The 12,573-nt window shown below is 39.8% G+C and overlaps 1 protein-coding gene across 1 annotated transcript; it reads right to left on the bottom strand.

The window, feature by feature from the left end:
- Positions 1-226: 226 nt before the first annotated feature.
- Positions 227-12,061, bottom strand: lgals3a (lectin, galactoside binding soluble 3a). The gene is made up of 7 exons (XM_079573559.1): positions 11,912-12,061; positions 11,539-11,556; positions 9,428-9,875; positions 8,198-8,364; positions 4,520-4,608; positions 2,101-2,257; positions 227-714 (listed from the first exon to the last, which is right to left on the bottom strand). The coding sequence occupies exons 2-7, from the start codon at positions 11,551-11,553 to the stop codon at positions 559-561; spliced, it is 1,032 nt and encodes a 343-aa protein (XP_079429685.1). The 5' UTR covers positions 11,554-11,556; positions 11,912-12,061; the 3' UTR covers positions 227-558.
- Positions 12,062-12,573: the final 512 nt, after the last annotated feature.

Here is a 12,573-nt window from a genome sequence, read left to right as displayed (position 1 = left end):
ACTAGGAAATGAGGCCCTATGTCAAAAATCCTGAAATATAACTTTAAAGCTTTAACTTTGACATAATTGATTTAATTCCATTTGTGTTTGTTCCGTGAGAATCTACAATGTAAATAAAAGTGTTTCCAAACTTTTTCGGTGCTGTATAAAGGGAGTATTTGGGGCGGAGAGGGACCTAAGCACTACTGAGTTGAATAAATCTCTCTGCGATTGTCTGTCTGTAAGTAAAGTAGCATATAAAAAACAAAGTCATAAAAACAGTTTGTGAAGGCTCTTATTTGTTTTCATCGTATTGAAGTCCAGTCGACGATTTAAGCTTCAGAATTTACTTTACTCGGAAAAACAGAAACCTCTCTGAAATCAGGATCTTTTATTACTCAAATGAACGCGATAAGACGCCGTGTTTTTGAAAATACATGATCGAATCGTTCTAAAAGTTGTCAAGTCCTTCAGTAATTTCAAATGTCTGTCATGGCCTGTAAATCCCTCAGCGCATCTGACGCGCGAGGAGCCCTGTTCGTTTGTCACGAGTTTAAATCCAAGCGTTAACAGTGGGGTTCAGATCATATTGGGGGCGACGCTCTCCAGGACCACGTCTCCCGTGATCCTCAGCAGCGTCACCTCCTCCAGGCCGCCCGCTCTGTGCTCGTACTCCAGCAGGTGGTTCCCGTCCACCGCCACTTTGAACATGTCCTCGTCCACCAGGATCTTCAGCTGAGGGAGAGACGACACATTATCACAAAGTCATACCATGGTCTGGGCGAATACTCCATTCTGATTGGCTGGAGGGCGTCCGTTAAGTAAGGGATAATGTATAGAACGCTGGTCATTATCGGTAAAATAAGCACCGACAGGGCGAACCGTCCAATTGCTGCTCATCCCATAATGCTTAGCGATATGACGTCACATTCCCGAACTCTATACTGATACCTGAACGACTTTTTCTGATACCTCAACTAAAATATTTGTCATAGAACCATAAAACAGATGAATAATGTTAATTCATTCCTTTTCCTTGCATTTAATTTCTTTTGCATTTGTATCATTTGTTTGAGGTGAAACAACCTAGAAAATTCCTTTAACTACAAAAGAGCAGAAAAAAACAATTTTCCTAAATTTTCCACATCTTTTCAAAAAATGTTCCCTAAATTCAAATTTATTTAATGTGTTTTTTTCCCAATTTTCCCAAAATTGTAATTGTTTTGCCATTTTTTTTTTTCTTCTTCAAATTTTCTAAAAAAAAAAATCCCAAATTCCCCTCAATTTTTCCACTTGTTTTCCCTTTTTTTTCTTTCATTTCCCCCCCATTTTTCCCCAATGTTTTCTAAGTGTTTTTTTTCTCAATTTTTCCACAAATACACCAATTTTTTTTCCTAAATTCCTCCCAATTTTTCCACTTCTTTTCCCATTTTCCCCCCAATTTTTTTCCGATATTTTTTCTCAATTTCACCACAAATGCTCCCAGTTTTTTTCCTCAAATTCCCCCCAAATTTTCCACTTGTTTTCCCATTTTCTTCCGATGTTTTCCACGTGTTTTTTTTCTCAATTTCGCCACAAATGCTCAGTTTTTTCTCCCAAATTTTTCCCCCCAATGTAACCCAACTTTTTCCACTTTTTTCTCAATTCCCCCCTGTTCTTCATTTTTTCATTTCAAATGACACAGAAGTGGAAACAAATTTTCTACTTGATTTACTTGAAAATTAAAGCTTTACAGAGGAATATGATGGATGTACAGACGATTAATATTGAGCCCAAAAGTTGTTGTTTATCTTTCATTTATCAAACGACAAGTAATTATTGTGACCGGCCTATAGATGATACGACGATTTTACACGGGTCAAAGCTGAGATCGAAGCTTGAACTTTCTGGATTATAGCAAGATTATAGCAAAGTGAAAGAACAACAACAATGCAGATGAATAAGAAAAACATTAACATTTAGAGAAATCAATGTGAAACTTTTGCTGTAGATTATCGGCATAAATAAGAGGAAAAAACGTTTCATGTATAAAAAAAAAAAATGAAATCTAAAAAACAATCTCGGATCTCTATTTAAATAACTATCCTTAATGACAAAGTTTTATACTACATTATTTATTACCTCAAATCTCTGTCCCGGCATAAAAGGGAAGGGCCCCTCTCTCTCCTCGGGGCCCCAGAACCCGCCCAGGTTCGAGTTCCTGACGATGGTGTGTTCGCTGAAGCGAGGGTTCAAATGGAAAACCACGTCAGGGCCTTTGATGAAGTCCACCTGGAACCTGAAGAACATCAACCACACAAAGGGAAAGGTTTACCCAAAAAATATCCCATGAAATATGAAATAATTACAATATTAATAAATCATATACTATAGTTGTTAATAACACAAAACACGATCATTAATATTGTGTCCATTAAAAGCATTTAATTCATAACAATAAGGAACAAATGACAAATGAAGTTGTTATTGGCAGTGATGGGTATTTGTCATTATTGAAGAGATGATTAAAGTGTTTTCTTTCCTTGTCTTGGGATCAGCAGAATGGTTGTGGCGTTAATATTGCTGATTGTATTCACTGGTATAGTACAAAATAACTATGTGTCATTTGTCTTCTTGATTATACATGCGTTTCCAATGACATCACGCATAGTTCTGGCAGCCATTTTGAACACCAAAGTAGAATTATGCAGTACTACAACATGTAACAATATCTCTACTCAGGATGAAAATGAAAGACGACTGATTGACAGTAGCATTTTTATGTTCTCGTAATCATTGCTGAAGAAGATAACAGTAAAAACACGGCACCAGAGACGCACGTTTATGTGATATAAGTAGCAAATGTGGCAAAGATGTAGCAGCTCTGTGTGTCGAGCTACTGCAGGATTTACTAAAGATCTGCTTCATTCCTCAGACTAAATTCACACATCAAAGAAGAAACAGAAAAACCTTTCTCTGTGATTTTTACAGTTTGTCATGTCAACAGAGTCTCAGTCTGAGTCAGTGCTTTAGCTGCTCAAGACGTTAGCATGCTACCGGTTAGCAACTGTCAATCAACTCAATGGCTTCAACACAATAAACACACGTGTGGCTCACATATGAACATTGAGGAAATACTACAGTCACAGCTCAGCTCTGACCTCTGACCTCTGTCACATGTTGTATCCAAGGTTTGGAGTGTGGTTCAGGGCTTTCTCTTGGAGAGGTCAGAGCTGAACTGTTGAAGCTAAAGGCTAACCGGTAGCATGCTAATGTCTTGAGCATGCATTAAAGCTTAAAGGGACTATACTAATCCTCCTCCTACATGTTCCAGCCATGTCCTATTGTGTAGAATGAGCCCAGACCTGTTCACCACAACTGCCTCTAAAATCCTGCACTGTCACTCAAAAAGTTGTTACTTCGGGTCCCAAGTGCCGTCATGCACGAGCTTAATACAGAAGCTGCAGTTACACAAACCCACAAACGCTCAAAAATCTCTCACAAGCGTCACATGAATAATCAAGAATGTTGGATTGGGGAGGACTCAAAAAAGAAAGCACCCTGGGCTTAATCAGGTTTTGGGGAACAATATTTGAAAGAGCTTAGACCTGAATAGTTAAATCCAGGCGGCAATTTTGTTTTTGTTCAGGCAGCGTATATTCTATATGAATTAAATTTTGGCCTTGTTTAATACATGGAATTATAAACAGGTCGTTCAATGTTCAAAAAAGACACTTCTCCCAATTTTGTTCCGGCCCTTAAAGGGGCGAGATGCAAGTTGGCCAATTTATACTCACTACTGCCACCTCAGGCCATACGTGTAACTGCACCTTCTATACTAAAGAGGGGGTATTATGCTTTTTTCAATCACATAGCACCAGTCTATAGCACACTACAATAATGACGAAACCTTCTGTTGGTCTGTAAATACAGTAAATTAAAATAACTGCCTTGCATAAAATTGCTCTCTCAAAATGGCTGTAGTGAATGTCTTGAAATAGGCCTCTGTCTCTTTAAGAACCTCTGACCCTTTCCGACACGCCCCCTCCACACGCTGTCTGTGGCATCAGTGGGGAGGGGGTTCTGCTGTGGAGCAGTGGTTGGTTACTCGGCTGGTGACCAAAGCTCGGAGGCGTCTCCAGGAGGTGGGGGCGTTCCTAGGTGGACTCAGGCAAAGCTATCCCTAAAATGGCTGCTATCAGAGTTTTTACAGATTACTCAAAAATACATGAATGTGCCAAGGCAACACTTCAGCCATGTTTTTAATGAGGGAATGACATAATAACATGATGTAAAGCTTGAAAAAGTCGATTTTGCATAATACCCCCCCTTTAAGCTCGTGCATGACGGCACTTCAGACCCGAAGTAACAACTTTTTAAGTGACAGCGCAGGATTTTAGAGGCAGTTGTGGTGAACAGGTCTGAGCTCACTCTACACATTAGGACATGGCTGGAACATGTAGGGGGAGGAAAATACTTAATTTTAACATTTTTAAACCCTGTATAGTCCCTTTAAGTGAGAGAAAAAGTGAGATCTACTTTTACTAATTAAATTTCCCACCTGTCTCCACCGGGCACAGGTTCGCCCACGATTGTGATTACAAGCCTGGGCATTATTCCGGCGTGGAGCGGGAGGTCAAAAGGCACCATCTAAAATAACAACAACATTATTATCATCATTTCATCTGGAAACATAATCTGTTTACATAATATAGAAACTGCTGTTAATTACCATAGGACCAAATCCACGGGGAACACATTAGTCATTGCTTCACACAAACATGCACAGATCGAAGCTCGGTTACAACATTCATTTATTTATTGCATCACAAAATAAGCAAAAAGCACATTTTCTTTGTTAGTTGAACATTACTGGAGTTTCTGACCCCGCCCTGGGTTTCCCTGTTACGCCCAATGACTAATAATCTTATCCGACACTTGGAAAGAAGGGTCAAAAGTCCAGTTGCACAAAACGGAAAGTAATCGCAACATGATTAATATAAATACAGTGATTTTCAGTGAAGCAAGAGAGGATTATATGGAAGAAAAAAACATCTTCATTTTAAGTCAGTAAAGCAGGCTCATCATAGTCAAGAATATAGTGTGTTGGAATCTTGGTTGATCTTTAATCTCTTAACCCCGACCTGAACAGAGCACATTTTACCCAAATCTAAACAAACAAATCTGAAAGAGTTACAGAATAGTGATGAAGTGACAAAAGGGACAAAAATGCAACAAAAAATCAATAAACAGTAAAAAAAAGTGACGACGCGGCAACAACGCGAGGGAAAAAGATCTGTTACAATGAGTTTTGTAGGTCTTAGCTTTCAAATGAGGCTGTACACTGGCCTATAGGCTGTGAGCTTTTAGATATGGGTAAAGCTGAACTCTTAAAGGGACTATAAGGAGTTTAAAAATGTTATGCATGAGCTTAATATAGAAGGTGCAGTTACACGCATGACCTGAGGTGGCAGTAGTGAGCATAAAATGACCAACTTGCATCTAGGCCTTTTAACCGAGTACATTTTCTCCAGTTCAGCTTTACCCAAATCCATGAGATCACAGCCTATAGGCCAGTGTAACGCCACATTTGAAAGCTAAGGCCTACAAAACTCATCTAAACTTTTCTTTGCTTCACTTTTTTGCCATTGCTCTTTTGTCACTTTTCTGTTGCGTTTTCATCACACATTAAAGTGACAGTCTGTAAGTTTAAATGTTTTACAAATGTAATAGATTGTGTCTACTTGACCGCCTGGGTCTGAAATTTCAGGTAGCATAAGTACAATTAGATTATAATGTTTTTTTCTAACACCCCTCCCTCCTTAATCACAATCCCCGGGACACCACGTCGACCAATGAGACGAGCTTTTCCTGTGAACCGGCCTGTCGGGTCCAATCAGGAGGGAGGGGGAGGAGCTTCATCGTTAACTTTTGAAAATTCTGTTCCCGCTCGCCTTCATTTTGCAAACTAGGAGAGGCTTTTTAATGATTTTATAATTATATGACGAGCACCTGTGTATTGACACTTTTTTCAGGAACCTTTTAGATTTGTAGAAAATGTGCTTTGTTCAGGTGGGGGTTAAGAAGTTAAAGATTTTTAGGTAATATAACATCCTAGAGTAAAAAAAAAATCTATATGGTTAATTGTGTCTTTTAATTGTGTCCCTTTTATCGAAAGATTTGGGAATTTTGGAAGAATTGAGTAAATCTATCAAACTTTGGGCATGAAAACTATCTATGTAAAGATCAGTTACAGCAAACAATACTTTAGTGAAGCATGTATTCTTTGTGAAAACTACTGTATTGCACTTTATTCATCTGAAACACTGTGTGAACATGTAAACTACTGTATATTCCAATATTATGGCACGAGTGACGTTTCTGGAAGTGCTGGTGTTGCTGTCCGTGTGTTTTCAGTATCGAGGCGGGTAGAATCTGGGCTGGAAAACAAGAGAAGTCATTAATGTGGAGCTCTGGAGTTTTCACCGGGGTTTTTGAATGAATATTTGGTTCCCAGCAGAGCGGAGCCTGGAGGGAAGAGAGTGACAGGGGAAGGAGGTTAGAGTGAGGGGGAGTGAGAACTTGGGAACCATACTGACCGTACAGGGGAGAGAGAGACTGACATAAAGTTAATTATCCTCCTCAAGTTGCTGAAGAAGTTGCTAGTCTGTCACAAAATGTCTGTATCAATTTCAATCAGTGGCATTTTGTTAAGTATATGCACCAAAAATGAATACAGATACAGAGATAAAAGTAGGATGTATAATATTTTTAGTAAATAATTCTTGTCTGTAAACATCCTCCAAAAGCGTGACCTTTAAATCACCAGTGCTTTAAGGTGGCAACTGAGATGAATGACGAAAAAATTAAAAATAAAGTATACATTTGAATAGGGCTGGGCGATAAATTGGGCGAATTAATTCAATTCATTCATGTATAATAACAATTTTTAAATAAAGGGTTATGTTATCTTTATGGGCCTCATTGTAGCTTCATTATACAATATTAATGAGTAGGACAATGAGCAGTTTTCTTCACATGAAAGATCAGGAGACTTTTTAAAGTTTAATTCAAATAAAATGGATTAAAAACTTGTATTGCAAGGCATTTTACATTTTCATATAAAAATAAGGCCTTTTATGTACGAAAATGGCCCAAATCGCCTATATTTTCAGTGACTAATTAGAAATAATGGTTTTGTGTTTTGTTTAAATATTAGCTCCACAGATTATTTTCAGAGGGGACTTTGGGTCTTAGTTTGAGTTTACTTGATTGAATTAGCCATTAAAAAGGAACAGGCCACCATTTTACACACTGAGATATGTTCTTACCTGAGCTTAAACGAGTTGATGTGTACCTGTTGTTTGTGTGTGCCCTCAGTCACGTAAAACAACCAAAGATGTTGTTAGCATTTGGCCTCTCCCAGTGTATTCCTATAGCTCCAAACGGGGGTGAAGTTAGAAGCGACCAATCTCTTCCACGGGCATGAACACAGACCAGACAGGTACGTATCAACTCGTCTAAGCTCAGGTAAGAACATATCTCAGTATGGAAAAACAATGGCCTCTTCCTGTCCGCCCACTGCTCCTTACCCTACAGGGATAATAAAGCACTGTAGAAGAAAGATTCCATTTTTGGATTATAGCGTCATCTATACGTGGACACCAAATATGTCAATATTTGTGAATGCGTGTGGGAAACCGGCTGGTCCTAGTCATTTCTGGGAAATCTCCAGCTCGCTAACAGACAAAGCCTCCAGATATAAGTAAGTTGTGTCTGTATACTCTGGCATTAAAACTAAGATAAAAGCTAAAGAAAAATAGCTAAAATCTCAACATTAACGACTGCGTGACAATGTATGTTTTCTCCTCGGTGTCTCGCCTTAAACTCTCTTTTGCATCAATGTGATTCCCACGATCTCACAGTTAAAAAGTCACAAAAGGGAAAGATTATTATTATATCCATCTGCTCCAGTTTCAGCCATGCAGCGGAAAAGGCTAAAGACAGAGAAAAAAAAACACTTGACGCCTTTTTAAAACCAAACACATCACACCAAAAACAATTAAAAAGAACAAAAGGTAGGTTTACTTTATCTGAAACTTAAAGATATCGTTCTCCACCAAACTTCTCCCTTAGAAAAAGCAAGCCACTCCATCTCCATCCAAAAACACCAGAGTCACAGACCAGCAGCGTTAAGCAAAGCCCCCTATGCACATGTAATAACGGTGTTTAGACTCACCATGGGACCTCCGTATGGACCCGCGGGACCAGGGCCGAACGGGGAAGGAGCTGGAGGGAAGCCGCCACCAGCAGGGGGCCCCCACGAGCCGGTGGGGAGCGGGGGAAAGCCTCCAGCAGTGGGGAACGAAGGGAAGCCACCTGGACCGGGGGGAAACGCACCGGGAGCTGAGAGCAAACAGAAGGGAATGTGTTCATTATTATTATCATATCCATCTTATTGATCAATTATGAATAATGTGCCTCATACATGCCCTTATAGTTTAGTCTTAACCTCTTAACCCTCACCTGAACCGAGCACGTTTTCTCCAGTTCGGCTTAACCCAAATCTAAAAGCTTCTTGAAAAAAGCATCAAAACAGCGAAAGAAAAGAGACAAAAAAAGCTATGAAAAAGTGACATAAAAGCGGCAAAATAGTGACAAAAATGCGATGAAAAATGTGATGAAAATAGCAATGACAAAGTGATAAAACGGCACAAAAGCGTATCAATAAAATGACAAAAAAAAGCGATGAAAAGGTCACGAAAAATGTCAAAAAAGCAACATAAGCTATGAAAAAGTGACACACGTTCTTAAAGGAGCAGGCCACTATTTTCCCATACTGAGATATGTTCTTGCCTGAGCTTAGACGAGTTGATGTGTACCTGTCTGGTCTTTGTGCGACCAAAGATGTTGTTAGCATTTGGCCTCTCCCAATGTATTCCTATGGCTCCAAACGGGGGTGAAGTTGGAACCTACCACACTCTTCCACGGGCACAAAGACCAGACAGGTACGTAATGAAGTTGTCTAAGCTCAGGTAAGAACATATCTCAGTATGGAAAAACTGTGTGCCCTCAGTCACGCAAAAAGACCAAAGATGTTGTTAGCATTTGGCCTCTCCCAGTATATTCCTATAGCTCCAAAGGGGGGCGACATTAGAAGCGACCAAGCTCTTCCACAGGTACGCATCAACTTGTCTAAGCTCAGGCAAGAACATATCTCAGTATGTAAAAACGGTGGCCAGTTCCTTTAATGGCAACTTTGGAGGTTCAGCAAACAATAAAAACTCTAATAATGTCTTTGATGCCTTCACTTAGTCTTTACTGTGGAGGAAGAATAAGCGCAGTATTTTACAGAGCTCAGAATTTGTTTACTAGTATTGGTAACGCTTTATATTAATTTGTGCTTGTAGTAAGTATTTATAAGATACTAATTATCATCATTTTATTATCATCATTCTCGATCCCTTACCTCCTGGCTGCGCTCCAGGGAAAGGCACATTGGGGTAGGGTCCAGTGGGTGCTCCTGGTCCTGAGGGGAAGGGTCCTGAGGGGTAGGGCACAGGGCCTCCAGGCAGCTGTCCTGGGACCCCCTCAGGCGGGTAGTGCGGGGGAAACTGCCCCGGTGCCCCTGGGCTGGAGGGGAACTGTCCGGGAGCCCCGGGGGGGTACTGCCCTGGTGCCCCGGGCCCAGGAGGAGGAGGGAATCCACCAGGTGCAGAGGGCTGGCCGGCGTAGGGGCCTGACGGTGCCCCCGGACCAGAGTAGGGCCCCGAGTACTGCCCCGGAGGACCAGAGGGCTGTGAGGGGGCGCCGGGGGCAGAACCAGGCCAGCCGGGGTTTGAGGGCGGAGCCGAGGGGTTCGTGTTCCCGATCTTTTTGGCCGCTTTCGAAGAGTCCTCTCCTAAAGCGTCGGCCAACTACAGGAGAGAGTAAGAATGACTGACAGAACCACTTTGAATCAGCGGGACAGCAAATCAATAACGAGGTGTAGAAACAGCGAAAAATAGGGAACTGCTGATTCTGCTGCTGATCCAACTGTAAATGTATATTCTTAGAAATGTCTTATTCATATGTTATACAATGTTAAAGTATCCATTCACTACTTTAGATTCTTTGTCATATTGTGTAAAAACTAGGAGTGGGACAATATATCGATTTTCTGATATATCGCAATATTTTGCTGGACGATACAAAACCGATACTTTATATATTCCGATATCGATACTTTTGATGATGTCATGCATATTAATGAGCAACGCCGTACATATCAATGAGGCAGCAGTGCTCAACTGTTTTCACGGTCAATAGAAGCCAATAAAGATCAACAATTCAGTAAGCACTTGGAGCACACAAATATATTATTATTATTATGGTTTCTAGTTTATTTAAATGTAAATGAAGTGATGCCACTGACAGATCTATAGACCTCAGAGATCATTATTCACACAGAAAGAGTTAAAAAAGCACATGGACAGAAATGCAGATTAGCCTTGCCAAAATGCTATAATAAAGCTTAAAAGTCAAATGTTTTTTTTGTTTTTATCGTGATGTATCGTAGGTTATTTTTGTGCAATACATCGATTATCGCAGTATCGGTGTATCGTGAGATCATTGTTATCGTAAGCCATGTATCGCGTATCGTATCGAATCGTGAGATACCCAAAGGTTCCCACACCTAATAAAAACGAGACAAAAATTACACTAAATCAGTGTCAGTGTCGGTGAAAATGGGTAAAATCATGGAAAGATCACGGAAGATGGTCGACCTCATTGATCTGCGATACAATGTGGCTTCAAGCAAGTTGAATGTTATGTCAATATTGCACCAACAATAATGTGCTGATATATCGTACAGCGGAAACCTACTTATGACGCACACATGAACCAAAAAGAAAATGTAATTACTATAATTACTCACACACAATAAAAACTCAATAAGAACAGTCTCAAAACAAGCAAGAGGAACTGATCTAAGACTGTAAGATGTGAAATCTTTGTATTTCTTGCTTAACATTTAGCTGACTGTCGAAATGGACAAGCACAAGAAATATTCATGAACAAAATAGACTTAAACATTGTAGAGACGGGACTGGGGTGGCTCAAGTGAGGACGTTTTGCTTCTACCTCCTGAAGCTTCCTCTCACTCTTGTGGTCAGAATATTATACAGTACGAGATTTTACATTTGGTGATATTTGTGGTTCTGCCTTCAAGTCACTTCACAAATTACAGGCCTATAAACTCACTGCCAGTGTTAAAGAGGTTATCATCATGACACCACAAAAATGAGTTTCTAGATCTTTTCAGAAAGTACCTGGTTTACATGAGTTGTAATAACCCAAATACATTTCATGATAAATCTACATTACACTAAAGCTGCCTACTGTCCACACTGTCCAACATCGCAGCATCAAACAGGTACAGATTAACCAGAGAGCGTAATAATTTACAGAGAAATAAGGAAACACTGTCTGCCCTTTTCAACAATTCTATCCCAAAGAACTGCTCGTGCTCATATATAAAACAACCAATCGACAGAAATTCAGCATTATATTCCTTGAAAGATTATAGCGTTTACTTACCGAAAAGTCTGACATGATCTACAAACAGAAAGAGAAAAGAAAGTTTATGCAGTTGTCATAACACAAGCTGTCAAAATACTGGGAGCTCTGAGTAGGTAGGTGTGAGTAAATCTTTCCATTCTCGGCCAATGGTCAGGCAAAAGAGCGTTCAGTTACTGCGTATCTAGGAAGAAATTACGTGACAGACAAGCAACAAAAGCGTCACGGTTCGTAGATAATGCTCTGCTTACTCAAATATTAGTTAACTGTGCAAACACCTGGCTGCATACCACAAGCTAAGTAGTAGCCGCTAACTGTGACTGTTCCAGATTGTTAGCATGTTTTGGCTATCGTGAAATGTAAATATTGAGGAAACCCGGGCTTATTTTCGTACCTGGCTTGTGGCGAGGGCCGAGCGAAGTTGCAGCAGTGGTGATTTTATCCGAAAGGAAGCCTGTTAGCGGCTAATTTCATGAACTGAGGAGCAGGACTACAGAAGCTAGCCCTGAAGCGACGCCCACAAAAAACTACAACTGACGGACCGGAAGTGTGACGTCACTCGGTGGGCGGGGTTTGTAAAAGTTCTGCTCTGAGGGGGAAATAAAACAAATGGATACAAAAAAAAAAAATGTTTTACCCAAACTGACAAGGGACATTTCACTTTTAATTAACCTTATAGTCATTATGGGTAAATACCACATTCACAAAAATAAATGGAAAAAACAGCTGCCAAATGTTAGCTGTTTTAAAAATGAATTTTGTATGTTTTTGTGCTCCTTGAATTTTGTAAAAAGATGGAAGCAATTTGCAATGCTGCTGAAATGTTTTTGATCCTGTAACACCTTTTTATTTATCTGAGAACAATGCCTTATTTTATTTTACTCTTATTTTATTTTACTTGCCTTGCCTGTTTTTTTTGTGCTGTTTTTGTCTCCACGAGATTATGTAATAAATGTTTAAAAAAAAAAAAGTTTTGCAATAGTAACAGACTGATCTAATGTTATGTTGGTTTATTATTTCATAATAAAAAGTTGGTCTCAGTCAAAGCGTAACATA

The sequence above is a fragment of the Gobius niger genome (genome assembly GCF_951799975.1).
Source record: "Gobius niger genome assembly, chromosome: 16".
Classification (NCBI taxonomy): domain Eukaryota; kingdom Metazoa; phylum Chordata; class Actinopteri; order Gobiiformes; family Gobiidae; genus Gobius; species Gobius niger.
Note: the sequence above shows the minus strand (reverse complement) of the source record. Positions and strands in the feature narration are given on the sequence as shown.